At 37.9% G+C, this 17659-nt stretch overlaps 1 protein-coding gene and 1 long non-coding RNA gene across 4 annotated transcripts in view; one reads left to right on the top strand and one right to left on the bottom strand.

Moving 5' to 3' along the window:
* Positions 1-3624, top strand: part of LOC132362750 (uncharacterized) — a 98601-nt gene extending 94977 nt beyond the window's left edge. The window contains exons 3-4 of one of the 2 annotated variants that reach the window (XR_009502471.1): positions 1000-1660; positions 2185-3624. This is a non-coding gene — a long non-coding RNA (uncharacterized LOC132362750). Of the gene's footprint in view, positions 1-999; positions 1792-2184 lie in introns of those variants that run through there. The other variant, XR_009502470.1, reaches the window with a different exon arrangement.
* Positions 941-17659, bottom strand: part of LOC132362741 (centrosomal protein of 78 kDa-like) — a 38006-nt gene continuing 21287 nt past the window's right edge. The window contains exons 3-7 of one of the 2 annotated variants that reach the window (XM_059917731.1): positions 16377-16512; positions 15141-15185; positions 13582-13712; positions 2706-2820; positions 941-1190 (exon numbers count right to left, since the gene is read on the bottom strand). In XM_059917731.1, the coding sequence (XP_059773714.1) occupies positions 1109-1190; positions 2706-2820; positions 13582-13712; positions 15141-15160 (348 nt within the window). In that variant the 5' untranslated portion in view covers positions 15161-15185; positions 16377-16512 and the 3' untranslated portion in view covers positions 941-1108. Of the gene's footprint in view, positions 1191-2705; positions 2821-13581; positions 13713-15140; positions 15186-16126; positions 16346-16376; positions 16513-17659 lie in introns of both variants that reach the window. The other variant, XM_059917730.1, reaches the window with a different exon arrangement.

The raw sequence follows: 17659 nt of genomic DNA, 5'->3' as shown, positions 1-17659 counted from the left end.
AAGAGCATGGGTTCGGGTCAAATCGCAGCTTACCACTTACTTATAGCTGTGTAATTCTTGGCAACTCACATAATGTCTCCTCCGACTCCTCATCTATAAAATGGGGATGGTAATAGTTCCCAATCTCATAGCGTTGCTGTAATCCATAAACACGGTTAAGTGCCTTGGTAAATGTTTGAGGCTCTCTGGTTATTGTGAATTAAAATACGTCAATGGCTTCTGGCCATGTGATTTATAATAGTTTGACATTTAACCAAATGGTAAAACTATTCCATTTATTATTCCCATCTCTTTTTACCCCTTACCCTGTTTTGTTGTTTATGTTTTCTCCCACCACAGAGTGCTAGTTCCAGGAGAGTAAAGGCTTTATTTTGTTCACTGCTGAAAGCAATGGCACCCAGAAAAGTACTGTACATATGAAGACCTCAGAAAACACTAGCTGAATGAATGGTGCAAAGTGTCACAAGGAAAAATACACCAAAACTTTCATTATAATAAAAAAGTATAGATAAATCTTTCTCTAATGGCTTCCAGTCAAGTAATTGAAAACACCATATGCTATAATAAAAACATAAGTAGTTTATTAAAATTTGAAGGCAAAAACATAATTTTAAAAGATTTAGTCCTATGTTAGGCATGATAGAGTATGGATGCTTTCTTAAAATTCACAGTCAGATCCAAGAGTATCACTTTCAGAATGTTCTAGTAGACTGAGTTTACTTTTAGTTGTCTTTGATGAAACAGTCACTATTCTACTCTCTTTCTTAACAGAAATGTGTTTTTTCAAAGACTCACTTTTAATTGCTTTATTAACCAAAGAATTCTTTTGCCCAATTCCTTTGCTTTTCTGCTTTACAGGTGAGTCAGAGCAGGAATGCAGGTCCTTCCCAGGTTGTTTCTTAGCAGAGTATTTTTTGGTTTATTCACCTGCTTTGCTCATTTTCTCTGAAGAAGACCTGCTATTTCTAGATAATTCCTCTTCTTTTCTTTGACTTCCAGTTCCAGAAATGACGTCTGCTGAAGGGAGAACATGTTCTAGCAATGAAATCTTCAAAAGACTCCTGCTGCTGCTCTGTGACTGGGACCCCCAGGTTGTCTTTGGAAGTTTCTAAGGCCTCCTGAGTAGAGACTGGGACATGGAAGGAGTCGAGAGGCAAAGGAAGCCCAGCATCACCTGTAATTTTCTGAAACTGGAGGGAAAGACAAAAGACAAGACAAAAATTCAGTGATGAACAAAGCCAACCATTAAAAAGTAGAGTTCAAAACGTCAGTGTTATTCTGTGATCTTATTATTAACACAGTAATTGATTATTCAGAAGATTTCAGAGCCAGTTTTTTTCTAATTCTATCTTGCCAAGTGATTCTCAACTTAACCTAGCTATATCCAAGGCTATGTCTGCTACATTTTCAGACTTTGGTGATTGGGGTAGTTATTACCCATTTCCTTTCCCTCACTAAAAATGAAACCCTACTCTGTAAGAAAATTAATTTCTTTTCTATCCTCCAGGCACATGTAAACAGTATATAGTTTGTGACCAGACTGTGTTCTCAAGCTGTCAGTTCCCAAGACCAGTCTGAGATTGGCTGAGGTGGGTGAAGGGGGCTCCAAGTAACGCTAGAGGAAAAGCTGACATGTTTCCCCTCCCATTCCCATGACCAGGTGAGTCACTATAATATCTTACGTATTAGCTATGTCAAGATTACTTATTTTAAAAATTCTGTCAATACGTGTCCCTTCATTAGTGTTCCTTCATTGTAAGCTGACTGCATACAAATAGAAACCTAGATAAAATATGAATAGAATAGACATTTATACAATTTAAAATTTGGAATATTTTCTGTAATGTTTTCTTTCTTCATTAAGGAGAGTTTGCTTTAACTCATAAATTTTCTAAAGAACTTCCAGTTTTCTTATGTACAGCAATACAGTATCATGAAATGGGCCCACATTTACTAATCTCAGATTTGGAGAGGACTCCACAGTCCTCTAGCTCCCGAGCATGTGAACTATTAGAGACCGACCATTATTATTTTCTCTCTGACTTGGTCATTTCCTTTTTGCTAATCACTCTTAGAATCATTAAGTGCTGTCCTGTCCACTTACTTGGAGATTCTGCATTTGTACTGGGGCACTCTGCTTGGATTCTGATTTTTCTTCTTCAAGTGCCTTCTTTTCTTCTTTAGGTGGACTGCTAACAGTAGAATTCATCTGGGGACGACCTAGTAAATGAAAATCTGACTGATCTATACCAGCCATTGTGGCAAAATTGTTCCCGGTTGAGAACCACTGACCTGTATCTTCCCTGAAGATTAATAATAATTTTTATGTCTAAGACAAAAATAACTTTAATTCAAACTTATCAAACAAGCAAAATAAATGAAAGATAGGAAAATTCTTATCCATTCCCAAGTATTTTCAATGGACACTGCCTTCAATTTAGTCTTCACAAAAAACTATACCTACTAATTACTCTGTCTACAGGTTACTCTTTTATAATGGGCTCCCCACTCTACCAAAGCAGGCTGCCCTATTTGCATTTCTTAAAAAATTTAATTCCTCATTTTAAAACGTCAACTATATTACCGATAATTATACTAAATTTGGCTAAATATGGCCACGTAAGTGATGAAAATCGCTCCAGTTCCTCAGCAAACTACCGTTATAGTCGCAAAGAGAAGAATGCCATGAAGAGAAATGAACTAACCCAGCATCTTTAAGGAGATCCAAGAAAGCATGGAACTTCTGAAAAGAATTCTCAGTGCTGCCCAAAACACCTTCCTCATCCAGGATCATGCTTGTCAATGAGTGGGCATGAAGGCCTTCAGACAAAGAGAATTTTATATTTCTTTAACTGGGCATTTTCATGTTCCAGCTATAAAAGAAGACTGAAAATGTCTGACATGCTTTTTTCTCATTGTCATCAAAAGTAGTCTTGTCTAGTTTCAAGGAACAAAACTAAAACACTCAAAATGTAATTAACCTGTAATTAACCTAACTCGCCACCAGTAAAGACAGAGACCATATCACATTATAACCAAAACCCCCAGGCACCCAACAAAGTTTCCTATATAACACTTAGCTGGTACATAAATAAACCAAAGTTATCGTTTTATTAATGATCTTTCACAAAAGATCACATTTCTAACTGGTTAAATTCATAATGGAGCCTCATTCCACATTAGAAAATTACCTGCTTTAAGTTTCCGTTAAATTAGAAAGTGAATTATAGAATCTGATTTGAACAAAACATATTACAACTCTGCTGAATGTTAAGAATTAACTTTAGTGAGCATACTATCTAATGCTTACGTTTAAAAGTCCTAAATCATACCCAACCCAATTTATTAAATGTACGATCACCAATATTTTCTTTGGCTTCTTGAAAATATTCACTCCCGTGCACTCTTCCCCTTCCGCTCATCACCTATGCACTTAAAACCCCTATAAGCTCAACTCTAGTATTTCTCAGAAAGGCTGTTATGTTCATGATGCCCCTTTTGCCTTATATAAGCAGGTGCTCAACACTTATTGAATGAGTGTCCGCCAATCCAACGGATGCACTTTGAAAAATTCCTCCCTACGTTCAACCTATGATAAAGTATATTTAGATGGAACTTTTTAGATTATGCCCTGCTTTCATGCACATTACCTAATGTAATTCTTATAGTATATATTTTTATCTTGCATTGCATTCGTACAAGTTTTCCAATATCTTAAATTTATTTAAATGATTCACTTTCCTAATTCATTGCCAGGAGAGTCTCATCATGTCTTTTATGCTACTGTATATACAGTATATGCACAAAAAGTGCTTTCTTGAATCAAAGAATCATGAACAGAAAATAAGCTAGTGTCATATGAAAGCACACACACACACACACACACTCAAAATGAGATTTTCACATTTTTAAAAACATGCTTTCTGGAATATAGATCATATGATCACTAAATACCAGTAAATGCAAAAGTCCATATGATACAACCAATTTGCAACATATTACAGTTTTAAAGTTTACAAACTGTGTGTATGGCTTAAAATCAAATCAAAATAAAACGAAAACACTCTCAAAAGTCTAAGAAATTGTTTGCCTCATTGACTCATTTATCAGCCTTAAGTCTTATTACTCTTTCCTCCTTTAACTGCTTTAGGCACTCCTCCAGTTTTTCCTAAACAAACAGAGTAAATATTATAACTAATTCGTAGTATAATATCCAAAAGCCTTTCCAGCTGTAGGACTCATCAGGATTTAGGGGCAGAGCCAGAAGTGAACTCAGGTTTTAGTCTGCTACTGGTAATATCATACCATGCTAGTGAAACGAATTATCAAAATCTATCAAATTAGCATAGTAAAGATTTATTTAAATTCCACTTTTTCCAACATAAATTTGTGGCAGCCCACCATAAAAGGCATATGCGTATAACATAGCAAGTCAGAAATAAATAGTTAAGACCAAGAAAGAAAACTTCTATTTTTATTTGTGGGTCTCTTTATAGTAGGAAGTCCTATTAATGAACATGCTTAATATACCTGAATTGCATAATTGCAGATTCAAAAGCATTTTTTTAAAAAGTAATCATTTTTAAAGCAATTTACAGTCAAGCACTGTTCCTGGAGTTCCCTGGGCATTAAATAATCTAATCATCAAAACCCTAAGAGGGGGGCTTCCCTGGTGGCGCAGTGGTTAAGAATCCGCCTGCCAGTGCAGGGGACACGGGTTCGAGCCCTGGTCCGGGAAGATCCCACATGCCGCGGAGCAACCAAGCCCGTGCGCCACGACCACTGAGCCTACGCTCTAGAGCCCCCGTGTCACAACCACTGAAGCCTGCGTGCCTAGAGCCCGTGCTCCGCAACAAGAGAAACCACCGCAATGAGAAGCCCGCACACCACTAGGAAGAGTAGCCCCTGCTCGACGCAACTAGAGAAAGCCCGTGAGCAGTATCAAACACCCAGCGCAGCCAAAAATAAATAAATAAAATAATTTATTTTAAAAAAAACCCTACGAGGAAAGAACAATCACTAACTCCATGTTATTTTACAGATGAGGGAAACAGAGGCAGAGAAGTAGAGTAAGTAGAGCAGCACAGCCAAGGTGACACCACTAAGTAGCAGAGCCACACTGTGGACTCAGGAAGCTGGGTGCCGTTCCTGTTCACGGAGGTGGTAGTCTTCCCACTCACCAAGGTCAATCAAATAAAATGAACACTGATAAGCTCTCTTAGGAGTTTTAGGAACTAAGACACTTCGGTCCTTGAAGTGGGGACACTGCTTGCAATAGGCAGAATTCTAACAGAGCCCCTAAGACTCCTACTTATTGAAGTACACAAACCTTCCACTTAAACAATCAAACCCTAAATCTGGGTGCTGTAGTGAAGGGATTTTGCAGACGGAATTAAGATTCAAAATCAGTTGATTTTTTAAGATAGGGAGATTATTCTAGGTGGATGTGACCTACTCAGGCACCCCATGAAAAGGCTTGAACTCTTCCTGAATTGAAGTACAAAAGGGACAAGAGGGAGACCCTCCATTGTTGGCTCTGAAGAAGTCCAATGCTGCGGCAGGGAAGGCAAGCGAGAGGCCTCTAGGAGCTGAGACCGTCCCCCGACTGACAGCCAGCAAGGAAATGGGGACCTCTGTCCTGCAACTGCAGAATCTGAATTATGCCAACAAGCCGAAGAAGCTTGGAGGCATTCTTTCCCAGAGCCTCTGGATGCTAACACAGCCAGACTGACATCTTGATTTCAGGTCTGTGACCCACACAAACTATGGTGAACATCCAACATTTGGGGCTCCATGTTTACACTTAAATTTCACGTGCTTTAACACTCTCAGGAGGGAACCCACATGTTCCCGTGTGTATCTGAGCAGGAAACCCAGTCACGCTGTGCCTGGACTTCTGATCTGCAGAACTGTGAGCTAGTCAAATAGGTATTGTTTTCAGTCAGTGAGAGTGTAGTAAAAGAATTAATATTCTACTCAACCTCCAGGTTCGTGGACAAAATAAATGACTGTCATTGTTTTGGGCCACTGTTTCGGGGTGGTTTCTTATGCAGCAATAAACAGTCAGAATACCTATACTTATGAAAACAGTAAGGTATATTTATACATTTTAACTGCTTTGAACAATCACTTAAAGAATGAGGAACTCTATTATATGCCATCATTGGGAGAGGAACTGGTATCACTTTCTGGAGAGTAGCTTTTGGTACCTAACAACAATCCTACATCAGGAGTTTACCCTAAGAAAATTAAAGATGTGGGCAAAGATTTATCTACCAACATGATGTCATAAGATTGTTTATAACCAAACCCTAGAAGAAAGCTAAGAGCCTCCAAATTGGGATTGGTTTCAATAAAAATAGCTCACCGTATGAAGGAATGCGCTGTGAAGCCACTAAGAAAAGAATGACAAGAGGTCTCAGCCAGAGTTAATGAACGGGCTTCAGGAGTTCTACATTCAAAATATATCTGTGCGTTTCTCCTGGGAGATGATGCATAAGCTTAATCAAATTCTCTGATGTAGAAGAGTATTTAGTGACATGGCAAAATATTTTTGATACTTTTTGAAGACAAAAGAGCAGATTAGGTGTGTGTACACGCAGAGGTGGCTTTTATTTCCTTCAATAAGTTGTTCACTGTTTTCAAAGATTTGCTCAATGAACATATATTTTTATATTCAGAACATGTTTAAAAAATTGAGAGTCTAAGAACTTCAAATTCTTTAATGTTTCATTACTAAAGCCAGTCAAGTTTTCAATGGGAAAAAAGGGGAAAAAATTGCAAAATTCCTCTACTTTTAACATAATGGTTTAATCAATCTTCTAAAACTGATTTCAAAGAAATTCTAAACAAATAAGCAAACAAACAAAAAACCCTCACCACAGTCAGAGGAAAGTAGACTAAAATTCCTGACTGGTTCTAAATAGCACATCAAAGTGCAATTACATGAAATAGTTTCTCCCTCTAATGGAGGGAATTAGAACACAGTGTGAAATTTTTGTGAAAAAGTGTACCCCTCTCCTACAAAGTATTAATAATTCATGTCCCTTATGTGGAAATATGGAACCAAAAAAGTTAGAAAGTAAAATTGCTTGATATTCTATTACTTAAGTAAGACTAATGATAAGGCTTTGGAATAATTTTCCTTCCTGTCATCTGCTCTCCTTCATCCCTTCTGTACACTGGCTAGGGTGATTTATCTGGGACAAAGCTCCCATCATATTGGATATCAAATTTTATGTTCAACTTTTCTCCACTTAACATTGAAATCAATCATTTCTCATATAATCAGGGGATTCATAACCTTGATTTTTTTTTTTGTGGGCTACAAAATATTGCACTGAGTGGGTTTACTGGTTAACCATTTTACACATTTAAATTCTTTCCAACTTTTCAATATTATAAGACAACATAACCGTTTTTATGCATGAAGGCTTTTTTCCATATTGAGAATAACATTCTTACAATAAATGCATAAAAATGAGTTTGAGATCAAAGCAAATGAATATTTTTAAGGCTCTGAGGTACCTATCTCCAAACCGCTTTCCAAAAGATTTCTGAGATTTTATACTGCCATCAGCGATGTATCACTTGGTATATAACCTCTACTGTAACTGTTGGCTTACTTCCTCACCTAGAGTGCAAGTTATTTGAAGATAGGGGGTGTATTTTATTAAGTGTTTATCCCCAGCACCTGTGCCTAGCACAACGTAGATGGTCAATAAATAATTGCTTAATAAGGAAAATCCCTGCCAATACAAGATGTACGTGTGTGAAAGACAGACTGTGTGTTTTTCTCTAACTGGATAGATGAAAACTTGTCATCTTCTTTAATGTGCAATTTTTTGGCTTATAATTAGTAATTAAATTTCTCTTTTATATTATATTGTAAAAATTCAGATTCTCTGAGGCAAATGGGCCTGGCACTACCCATTAGCTATATAACCTTGGACAAGTTCTATAACTCTAGGCCTCAACTTCCTCATCTATAAAATGGAGATAAGCTCCCATATCACAGAGCTCTTGTGAGGATTACATGAGTTAAAACACATAAAATTAGAAGAGTGCTTGGTACACAGCATATGTTCAATTAATGCTGAATGAATGAACATGTGAACGCAAGCAGTAGTGAAGGGCTTAAAATGAAATAGTCTCATCCCACTCCCACATCCAGCACTCAAGAAGCGACCGATTCTGTACACAGGTTTTTAATTGTAAAATACGATATGTGTACTGAGAAGTGCACAGGACAAAACTGTCAATGTGACAAATCAAAAGAGAATACTTACATAACCACTACTCGAATCTGAAAGTATTGATACTTGTCAGCATCTCAAAACCCCCCCATATCGTTTTCTCATCACAAGCTCCTTCCCTCTTCCCGGTTAAACACCATCCTCATTTCTGAAAATCATTTCCTTTAACCTGCATGCACCCCTAACAAAAGAGTTTAGTTTTGTCAACGTCTAACTTTATGTAGAGGATCATAGTATATGAAGTCTTTTCTATCTTATTTCTTTCACTCAACATTGGTTTAAAAGATTCATCCGCATTGCAGCCTGTAGCTCTAGTTCATTCAGTTTTATTGCTTGATAGTTTTCCCACTGTATGAATACACATAATTTATTTAATTTTTGACTCTTGATGGACATTTGGGTTGTTTTCAGTTTGTGCTAATGCAAATCATGGACAGGAATCCTGCTGTACCGGTTATTCTGGTGCATTTACACAGGGCGGGGGTGAGGGCTGCTGGGTCACAGGCTATTTATATACCTTCAGTTGATGGAGAGTGCTAAATGCTTTCCAAAGTAGTTGTGTAGATTTATACTCCAGTATAAGCAGGGTAGAAGATTCCCATAGTACTCCAGGTCTACAATACCTGATACTACCAGACTTTATTTATGTATTTGTCAATCTGATTGGCATGTAGTTTCATTGGTTTTGACTCACTTTTCTCTTATTACTTGATGAAGTCGTATACTTTTCTGTGTGTACTGGCTGTTTGGATTTCCTTTTTTATGAGGTTGACGTCAACTATTGTTATTTTTTATTCTTATTTTTTTAATTATTATTTATTTATTTTTGGCTGTGTTGGGTCTTCGTTGCTGCGTGTAGGCTTTCTCTAGTTGCGGCGAGCGGGGGCTACGCTTCATTGTAGTGGCTTCTCTTGTCGTGGAGCACAGGATCTAGGCACGAGGGCTTCAGTAGCTGTGGCACGTGGGCTCAGTAGTTGTGGCTCGCAGGCTCTAGAGCGCAGGCTGCGTAGTTGTGGCACACGGGCTTCATTGCTCCGCGGCATGTGGGATCTTCCTGGACCAGGGCTCGAACCTGTGTCCCCTGCCTTGGCAGGCAGATTCTTAACCACTGCGCCACCAGGGAGGTCCAACTATTGTTATTTTGAATTCTTCTCCATTTCCAAGTAATACTCTAACATGACTATTTTCTGACTAAATTTGAGGCATTATCTGTTGACTTTCTGATTTACTAAGTAAGGGTTTAGTTCCTTTACACTCTTTCCTATGTCCACACTGCTCAGTAAAGTTATGTCATCATTAGTTATTCCACTGCTCATGATCTCTTTGACTTTAGTGATATACTTAAAAACCTACATTGTTGATCCACTATAAACTCTCTCAACGTCACGCTTTGTAAAATGAGGACATTCATACCATCTTTCCTTTTTTCTACCTCCTGTCTACCTTCCAAACCTAGCTTTTACGTTGTCAAAGTTGAAATTTATATTCTGTTCTATGTGCAGTTAAGTCTTCTGTCATTTGAGAGTCAGTAGGGAGTAAGGTTTAAGAGAACAGGCAGAGAGCCTAAACTCAAAGCCTCGATCCAGCCCTAAATTCGGTACAGCCTGGGCAAGTTCCTTCCCTGTCTTAGCATCCTTTTCTCAAAAGTGGGAATGATATTAGCACCAACCTCATAAGGCTATTCAGAGGATTAAATGAGTTAATATATGCAAAAACACTTAGAGCCTAACATATACTAAGTACATACTAGTACACAATACATTTCAGTACATACCAAGTTAATACTAATACATACTAAGTATAGTTTAGGTTAGTTATTTGTTATTACATGCAAGTTGACAATAAAAGCTACAAACCAAGACAGTATTGCCATTATTACAATTAAATTAATATTGCCCACTGCAGATGTACTGTGTCTCTGTGTATAGACTACACCTCGTTCCATACTGTGTCAGTGTCACTGCCCTTGTGCAGGGTGACCACATACCCCAAGCCGCCTTGGGCTGTTCCAGTTTATACCTGTTGTCCTGATATTACAGCATTAGAGCGCCTCCTTACACTATTGAAGTGTAAGGAGTTTGGACAAGTTCTGGTTTGGACAACAAATTAGATAGGTGGTCGTTACCCCTGTGTGTCACTGAAAACGGGGGCATCTATAGTGTCAAGTTTAAGTGGATTCTTCTCTTCCTCACCAATAGTCGGTTAAAAATCAACCATAGTTTAGTTTGCTTCATGTTTATGTCAGTATAGCCTTTCCTCCTCTGGAGTTCAAGTTCCTTCTCCTCTTCCTCTCCCTCCTCCCTTCCAACAGTGCCTAATACCTAGTAAGTACAATATGCCTCAAGGTGTTTCTAAGCTCTCAATCACACAATCAATGGAAGCCTCTCCAATCTAGACTAGCTGCTCTCTGCACTGAATCCCCTATTACCTTCCTTCTTGGTTTATTGCCTCATTTTGCTGGATTATTTCTATAAATAGCTTAAGGTGTAGCACAGGAGGTAAATTTTTCAAATTTCTTTTTGTGCAAAATATCTCATTCAGCCTCCACTTATGACTGATAGTTTGGCTGGATACAAAACCCTAGGGTGAAAATTATGTGCTGGAAAAATTTGGAGGTATCTTTCTAATACCTTCCAGCATCCATGGTGCTGATGACAACTATGATAAAGTCAGATTTAAAATTTTTTTTTTTAGGTGACCAGTATTTTTCTCTCTGGAATGGATGTATCCTCTCAGTATTTTATTCTACTTTTCTTTTAATTAATTAATTTATTTATTTTTGGCTGCATTGGGTATTCATTGCTGCGCAGGCTTTCTCTAGTTGCAGTGAACGGGGGCTACTCTCCGTTGCGGTGCACGGGCTTCTCATTGCAGTGGCTTCTTCTGTTGCAGAGCACAGGCTCTAGGCGTGCAGGCTTCAGTAGTTGAGGCATGCGGGCACAGTAGCTGTGGCACATGGGCTTAGTTGTTCTGCGGCATGTGGGATCTTCCCGGACCAGGAATGGAACCCATGTCCCCTGCATTGGCAGGCAGATTCTTAACCACTGCGCCACCAGGGAAGCCCAATCTATTTTAATTTATTTTTTCAGTATTTTAAAGTTTCACAATGAAGGGTGCCTAGGTATGAGTCTATTCTTGTTCATCTTGCTCAAAACTTGAGTAACTATTTTCAGTCTGAGGCCTGATGTCTACTTTCAGCTGTGGGGAATTTTGTTGCCCTTTGACAGCTTCCCTCCATTTTTTGTCTGGGTCTGGAGTTTCTAATGGTAACATGTTGGATCTCCCAGATGCAGCCTCTCTAACATATGGCTATCACATTTTCCATTGTGTCGTTCTTTTTTATATACTGAGAAATTTTTAAAATTCCTACTGAATATATTTCAGCAACCATATTTTCATATCCAAGACACCTCTCTTGCTTTCTGACCATTCTCTTTTTAATTAACACCCTAGTCTTATTTTATAGTTGCTAGCTCTTTTTAAACCTCTCTCAGGATACTAATTAGGGTTTTTTCTTAAATTATTTTGTTCCCTAAATTGTCCCCAGTCCTACCAGGATATGTTTTCACTCTTTTCCCCCCCTCTCATGTTGTAAGCTTTACTCAACTATCAGGCAAATGACAGTTATTTTCTATTTAAGAATGAGCGCAGAAAGCTCCCTGAAGTCAACGATTGATTGGCTTCTTATGCAGGAAGAAGTGGGGAGTGACTGTAATAGGATCCCCCCCAAACACTCTTTTCTAGGGTGTAAAAACTCACACTAGCTGCCCTAGTTCTCCCCAGTTTCACTGTGTTCAAACTTAAAATCATCTCACTTCAGGAGCGTGAGGGCGGGGCTGGGAGTCCACTCCTCCAAACACAACCCTTCAATGAGCTCCCCTATTTCAGTCACACTTTTAACTAACTCCACCCTCTCTCCTACATGCGCATCAAAGCATGAAGCTACTTCTGCAGGTGGGGTCAGAATCCTCCTCAGTTGCAGGTGGTACCTGTGCATATTCTAGGTGATGCTTTTCCTCTGTTCTACTGCTTCAGTTTCACACTCTTCCATGTGTCTTCCGTCTTTCAAAACTATGTTGAAATCTCTTGACTGTTGTTGGCTTATGTACTTAAACACTTTGATACCATCCTTGTAGTGTCTTGTCAAAACGGAGAAGAGCTGCAAGGGTTCTCAGTGCATTCTGAATCTGCTATTCTGTGGTCCCAGTGTTTAAAGTTCTTGGTCTTCCCCAGTCTATCACTGCTTTTAGAAATACAATCTCCTGTTCTACTCATGAAGGAAATGAATACAACACATCTAAAATGACAAGGAATGCGGGTTAGATGCTCTCGGGTCTTGTCGTACTCTGCAATTTACTAAGAAATCACTTATGTGCTACAAATTGTAGGTGCTCATTTATAAAATGAAAGGGGGTAACTCTACATGAACTATAGATTTCTCCCACTGTAACATTTCATAATTTTCTAAGTTTTCTTAAAATTTCTCTATATTATCATTAATTTTAATTAAAAACATAAAAATCTAACATTCTCTTTTGAAAATCAAAGAGTAATTACCATAGTCCTACAATAATGGGATAATTAGTTCTGAAACCTGTCAAGTTTCATGTTTCATACGAAAAGAGAATCATATTAAATAATTTTTAAAAATTACACATGGACTTTGTAGCACAAAGACAAGGTTCCCCCAAATGGTATTCCCTTATTTACTAGAAATGTTCAGCTCTGCATTAAAGTTGAAATAAAACAAATATATTATTTTTGAGGTGCAAAAGTTTCTTATGAAAATCAGTTTTTCTTTTCTGTCCGTACAAACCAAAGTATGGAATCACATTAGATGTCAGGTTTATTAGGGAATATAATGTAGCTTCTTGAGGTTTTTTATTTTAGGAAAGGAGAATATTAACATCAAAACTTTTTTCAACTTTACTTTTATTTAAAATGAGGCCATATTTTCCTCTTATAAAAAGAGAGTTCAACTAGAACTGTCAATTTTCTCATCTGTAAAACAAGAGCACTGAATCAGCTGACTATATTCATTCAGAACTCAATTTCTTTATCTTATGATCACTAAGGTTCTCCCTAAATCGAATATCCTAAGGTTCTAAGGAAAGGAAACTATATTACTAACGACATGTTTTGATTTTTATTTCTTAGAGTTCAAATGTCCACCATTCACCTTGGTCTAAGCTTAAGGAACCATTCAAGGGGATACAATGCAGATGGGAGGAGAAAACAGAACCCTCACTCAAGCTGTGCAGTGTTGCAATCAGGCTTCCATTTGAAAAATAATCTTCTCTATAGCTTTAAAGTGATAACTTCGTACCTGCAATGCTTCTTGTTTCAAACTGATTTTCTCTGGCTCTTCCTGAACACTTTCTGAGGAATCTTCGACCTCTTCGATTTCTGAGGAGGAAGGACTCTCTACCGTCACAGTCACAGGAAATTCTGATGGACCTGAGTGTCACAAGAAGAAGATAGGAAACCACAGAGTTGTTAAACTGAAGTGCAAAGAAAGAAGACAAGATTGTATAAAAGATAACACAAGCCAGATACCAAATATCCAAATATTAGAGGACATTTAACAAAAGTGATCTGACGTATCATTATTTATAAATGTCTCTCACTGCTCCTTAGTCTAAAACAGGCAATGACTAAGTAAAAGTACAGTAACTTATTTTTGCTATGTTACTGTACACACCTCTGTTGTACATGGTTAGGATTAGTAATGGGAATTGCCCATATTATTTTATTAAGTTTCTTTCACAGAAGCCAAGTGAAGAGCCAAGATAAACATTTTTTCTCAGATCAACTTTATACTGCAAATGAAAAATTTATTCTTTACCATCAGATGAAAACAGTCTGGAAGCAAATGTAGTTTTTCGGAGGAAAATACATCAGTAAAGGGACTGATGAATAATCAGAAAGTCAACATATCTAAGCTGTGAATAACAGACGTTAGAATTTTAAAAAATAAATCACATACACATACGCAACTAAAACTGACCCATCAAAAATTTCATCTTCTCATCACCCTTAAGCCAAAACTAGGGTAGCAGTAATACAATTCTCCTGTCAAGCTTCACTGCCACTGCAATGTTGTTCCATAGGACATTTCCAAACATTTAAAAACTGACCTGGCCACAACCCCATAAAAGTCTACAGATCATACAGAAGTGTGCTGGGATTATATAACTACGCAGAAGACAAGTCACTAGGACATCGTTTTCACAACAAGCAGCAAACCTGCAGCAGAGGAAACTCCCAACAGGAGAACGAGGCGCACACCCCTCCCTCTGGGCATGCAAGCGCAGGACTGACACCCAAGGTGCTCTTCTCTCAACCTCAGCAGTGGTGCCTTTCACAGAGCAACTATGCGGTCTCCCAAGACCACTGGGAAGGAGAATCTGATACTGACAGTACTAGCTTGCCATGAGGCCATAAGCGAGGGAATGTGTGTGGCCTTGGTGAGAGAGCAGAGGTTTGGGAGATGTTGCTTTATATTGGCTTTCAGATCAGGAATTTGTACATACGGCCTGCAAACAACATTTCTTGAAAACATATGAACATTCTTGAGTATGACAGCTCCATATGAGGGGTCAGAAATGGCAGTCAAGTTCGTTCGTTTCACTGGGTAACAGCTGATTTGCAGACTGGAGAACAGGCTTCCTTGTTCACAGACATAACCACAAGGCTGCCAGCTGTGTGAGAAATCCACACAATTACACGGTTGCATTGGGAGAGCAACCAGACAAGTTTTACGTGGATTTATTTCAGAGAGGGAAATGCTTCTTGTAAGGCTCTGTCAGTTTAAAAAGCAAAAAGAATGACCACCCACCTTTCCCAATTCAACCCCTACATATCATAAATATGATAGCTACATACCTGCACCTGATTACATACATCACGAGCTTTGATGAATGGAAAGCCCTTAAAAAGATATCAACAAAACGAAGTTAGATCTTGATGTAAATACATCACCAGTTAAATCCAGTTAATACAACTATTTAGTATTATGTACAGTATCCATACAGAATTGTGTATAAAAATAAATAAGCTCAAAAGAAGGACCTGGAGGGCTCTGCTATGGAGAAAACTGAACAGAATTCAGCCGACTGGCTTGGTGATAACTCTCTGAACTGCCGAGAGGCCCCTTCAGCTCCTATGTTCAGGACGGTTGAGATTTCAGTCTCACTTCTTTAAATGGTGATATTAATCGTTCTCTAATTTACCACTCTGTGTGACGAGGATGGACCTGAGATTAAGTGTCTCACCAAGAAGATAGGAAACCACAGAGTTGTTAAACTCAAGTGCAAAGACTGGGGATTCAACACTATAGTTTATGCAACAGCAATTCACATTACCATTTGCAAAAAATTAGTTGGTTGTCCAATAAGGATTATAAACATCCATTTAACATGAGCTACTGAACAGATACTTTACACAGTAACTCCTTCAAGTACTATTTAAAATCAGTTCTCTTTGTTTTCTTAAGCAATTGTTAACCCCCAATTTCATGAATACTACCAAGTAAGTCACGTGAAAATCATCTAGAGCAATCTATTTCACTTAGCAAGCCTAAAGCTATAATTCAACAATTTTATTTACTGTTCTATGACAAAAATTACTATGAACAGCTATCCCCTGGATAAGTAATCAGCTAAAGCTAGTTTGACTCACTAAATCTGATTTACTGAGTTAATAAGCCAGTTGATTTAGAATAGGTCTAATGCAGATTTCTCATCCATTCTGCATTAAACTGCTTCCCATGCCTAAAATGTCTTTTTTCCCATTCGTACATATCCAAATTCCTACTTCTGTGCTGTAGGGCTTGGCTCAACTACACCTGCCTTTAGTGAAACTTTTCTCACCTGCACAATTGGAGATAATTTTAGTCTCCTCATGACTCCCACGGGGTTACCTCTGTTGTGACACTTGAGAAACAACTTGAAACTCCCAATTACTTTCTGTTTTTCTTCCTTAGACGGCTCATTAGGCAGAAGCCATGTGTGAGTTATCTTCTTTCCTCTATAGAAAGCACCAGAGACCGCCCACGTAATGGAAGTTCCAAAATAAAGAATTCTGAACGACTGAAAAAGACAGGGAATGCAAACACATTACCTGTTGCTTTTTGCACGTTCTGCAGTACGCCACGGCAGAAAACCAGACACACCAGGTGGTAGAGGTTCAGGACCATAACATTCTTTACCAGCAGAGTGTTTCCTTCCATTACTTACAGGTTTCTTTGTGGCCAATCCTATGTTTGACAAAGCACGAAAGAAGGAATCAAGATGCACCAAAGGTCTACAGAGCAACTCTCAAAAGTGTACAGTTTGAAAGGAATCAAACAGGCACTGGACAATGATGCCAAGGCCATTAAAAAAAGGATCGTTTTGTAAAAAGGTTTTACATAAGCCAGCATTTTTTAAAAATATAAGTTCTCTACACTAACAAGTTATTTTAACTAAAACAAAAGTATTGAGATGTGCAGAAATGGAAAAATAAAATTTTTAAAAATCCCAAAGTATGATACATTTTATGTATCATGCAGAAACACTCAAGTTTATTGAATCTTAGAACACCTTTGGCATTTCTGAATCTCAAGGATAGCAAAACACAGGTACACCCATGACTTCTGCCAAACAGAATCTTCAGAATTGGACCAAAATTTCAATTTAAGATGAATTTTTCTATGTAAAAACAGTAAAAGTTATAAGACTGCAAGTTGCTGGGTGGTAGGTGAGTCAATGTTACTCTCCTATAAGCCTGTCAGCCTTCACTGCTCCTTTGATTTCATATAGAAAACAGACAAAAAAACAAATGAAACCCACTGGATAAAAGAGTGAAATGTGGAGACTTATCCTATATTTCAGCAGTAAAGAGGCAAGTATCTTTATATGAAATATTTGGTTGCAAAAACTAGACCTACGTGTTAATATTTTATTTAGAACAAGCCATATATTAAAATTCACATTTAAATATTTAATTTGAATTTACTGAAAACAAACATCATAGGTTAAAATGGTTATTTTTATCCTTCAAATCTACTATTTCATGTTATTTTATTTATTTATTTTAATAGATCTTTATTGGAGTATAATTGCTTCACAATTCTGTGTTAGTTTCTGTTGCACAACAAAGCAAATCAGCCATATGCATACACATGTCCCCATATACCCTCCCTCTTGAGCCTCCCTCCCACCCTCCCTATCCCACCCCTCTAGGTCATTGCAAAGCACCGAGCTGATCTCCCTGTGCTATGCTGCTGCTTTCTACATTTTAGCAGCATTAGGATGGAGTGTAAAATAGAGTGTATGTGGTAATATAGGATAAATATTTCATAGAGTGTAGCTTATTGATAATCACCACATGATTCTGTGTGATTTAACATGCCTCTTAAAAAT

The sequence above is a fragment of the Balaenoptera ricei genome, chromosome 3, assembly GCF_028023285.1.
Source record: "Balaenoptera ricei isolate mBalRic1 chromosome 3, mBalRic1.hap2, whole genome shotgun sequence".
NCBI classification, from domain to species: Eukaryota; Metazoa; Chordata; class Mammalia; order Artiodactyla; family Balaenopteridae; genus Balaenoptera; species Balaenoptera ricei.
Note: the sequence above shows the minus strand (reverse complement) of the source record. Positions and strands in the feature narration are given on the sequence as shown.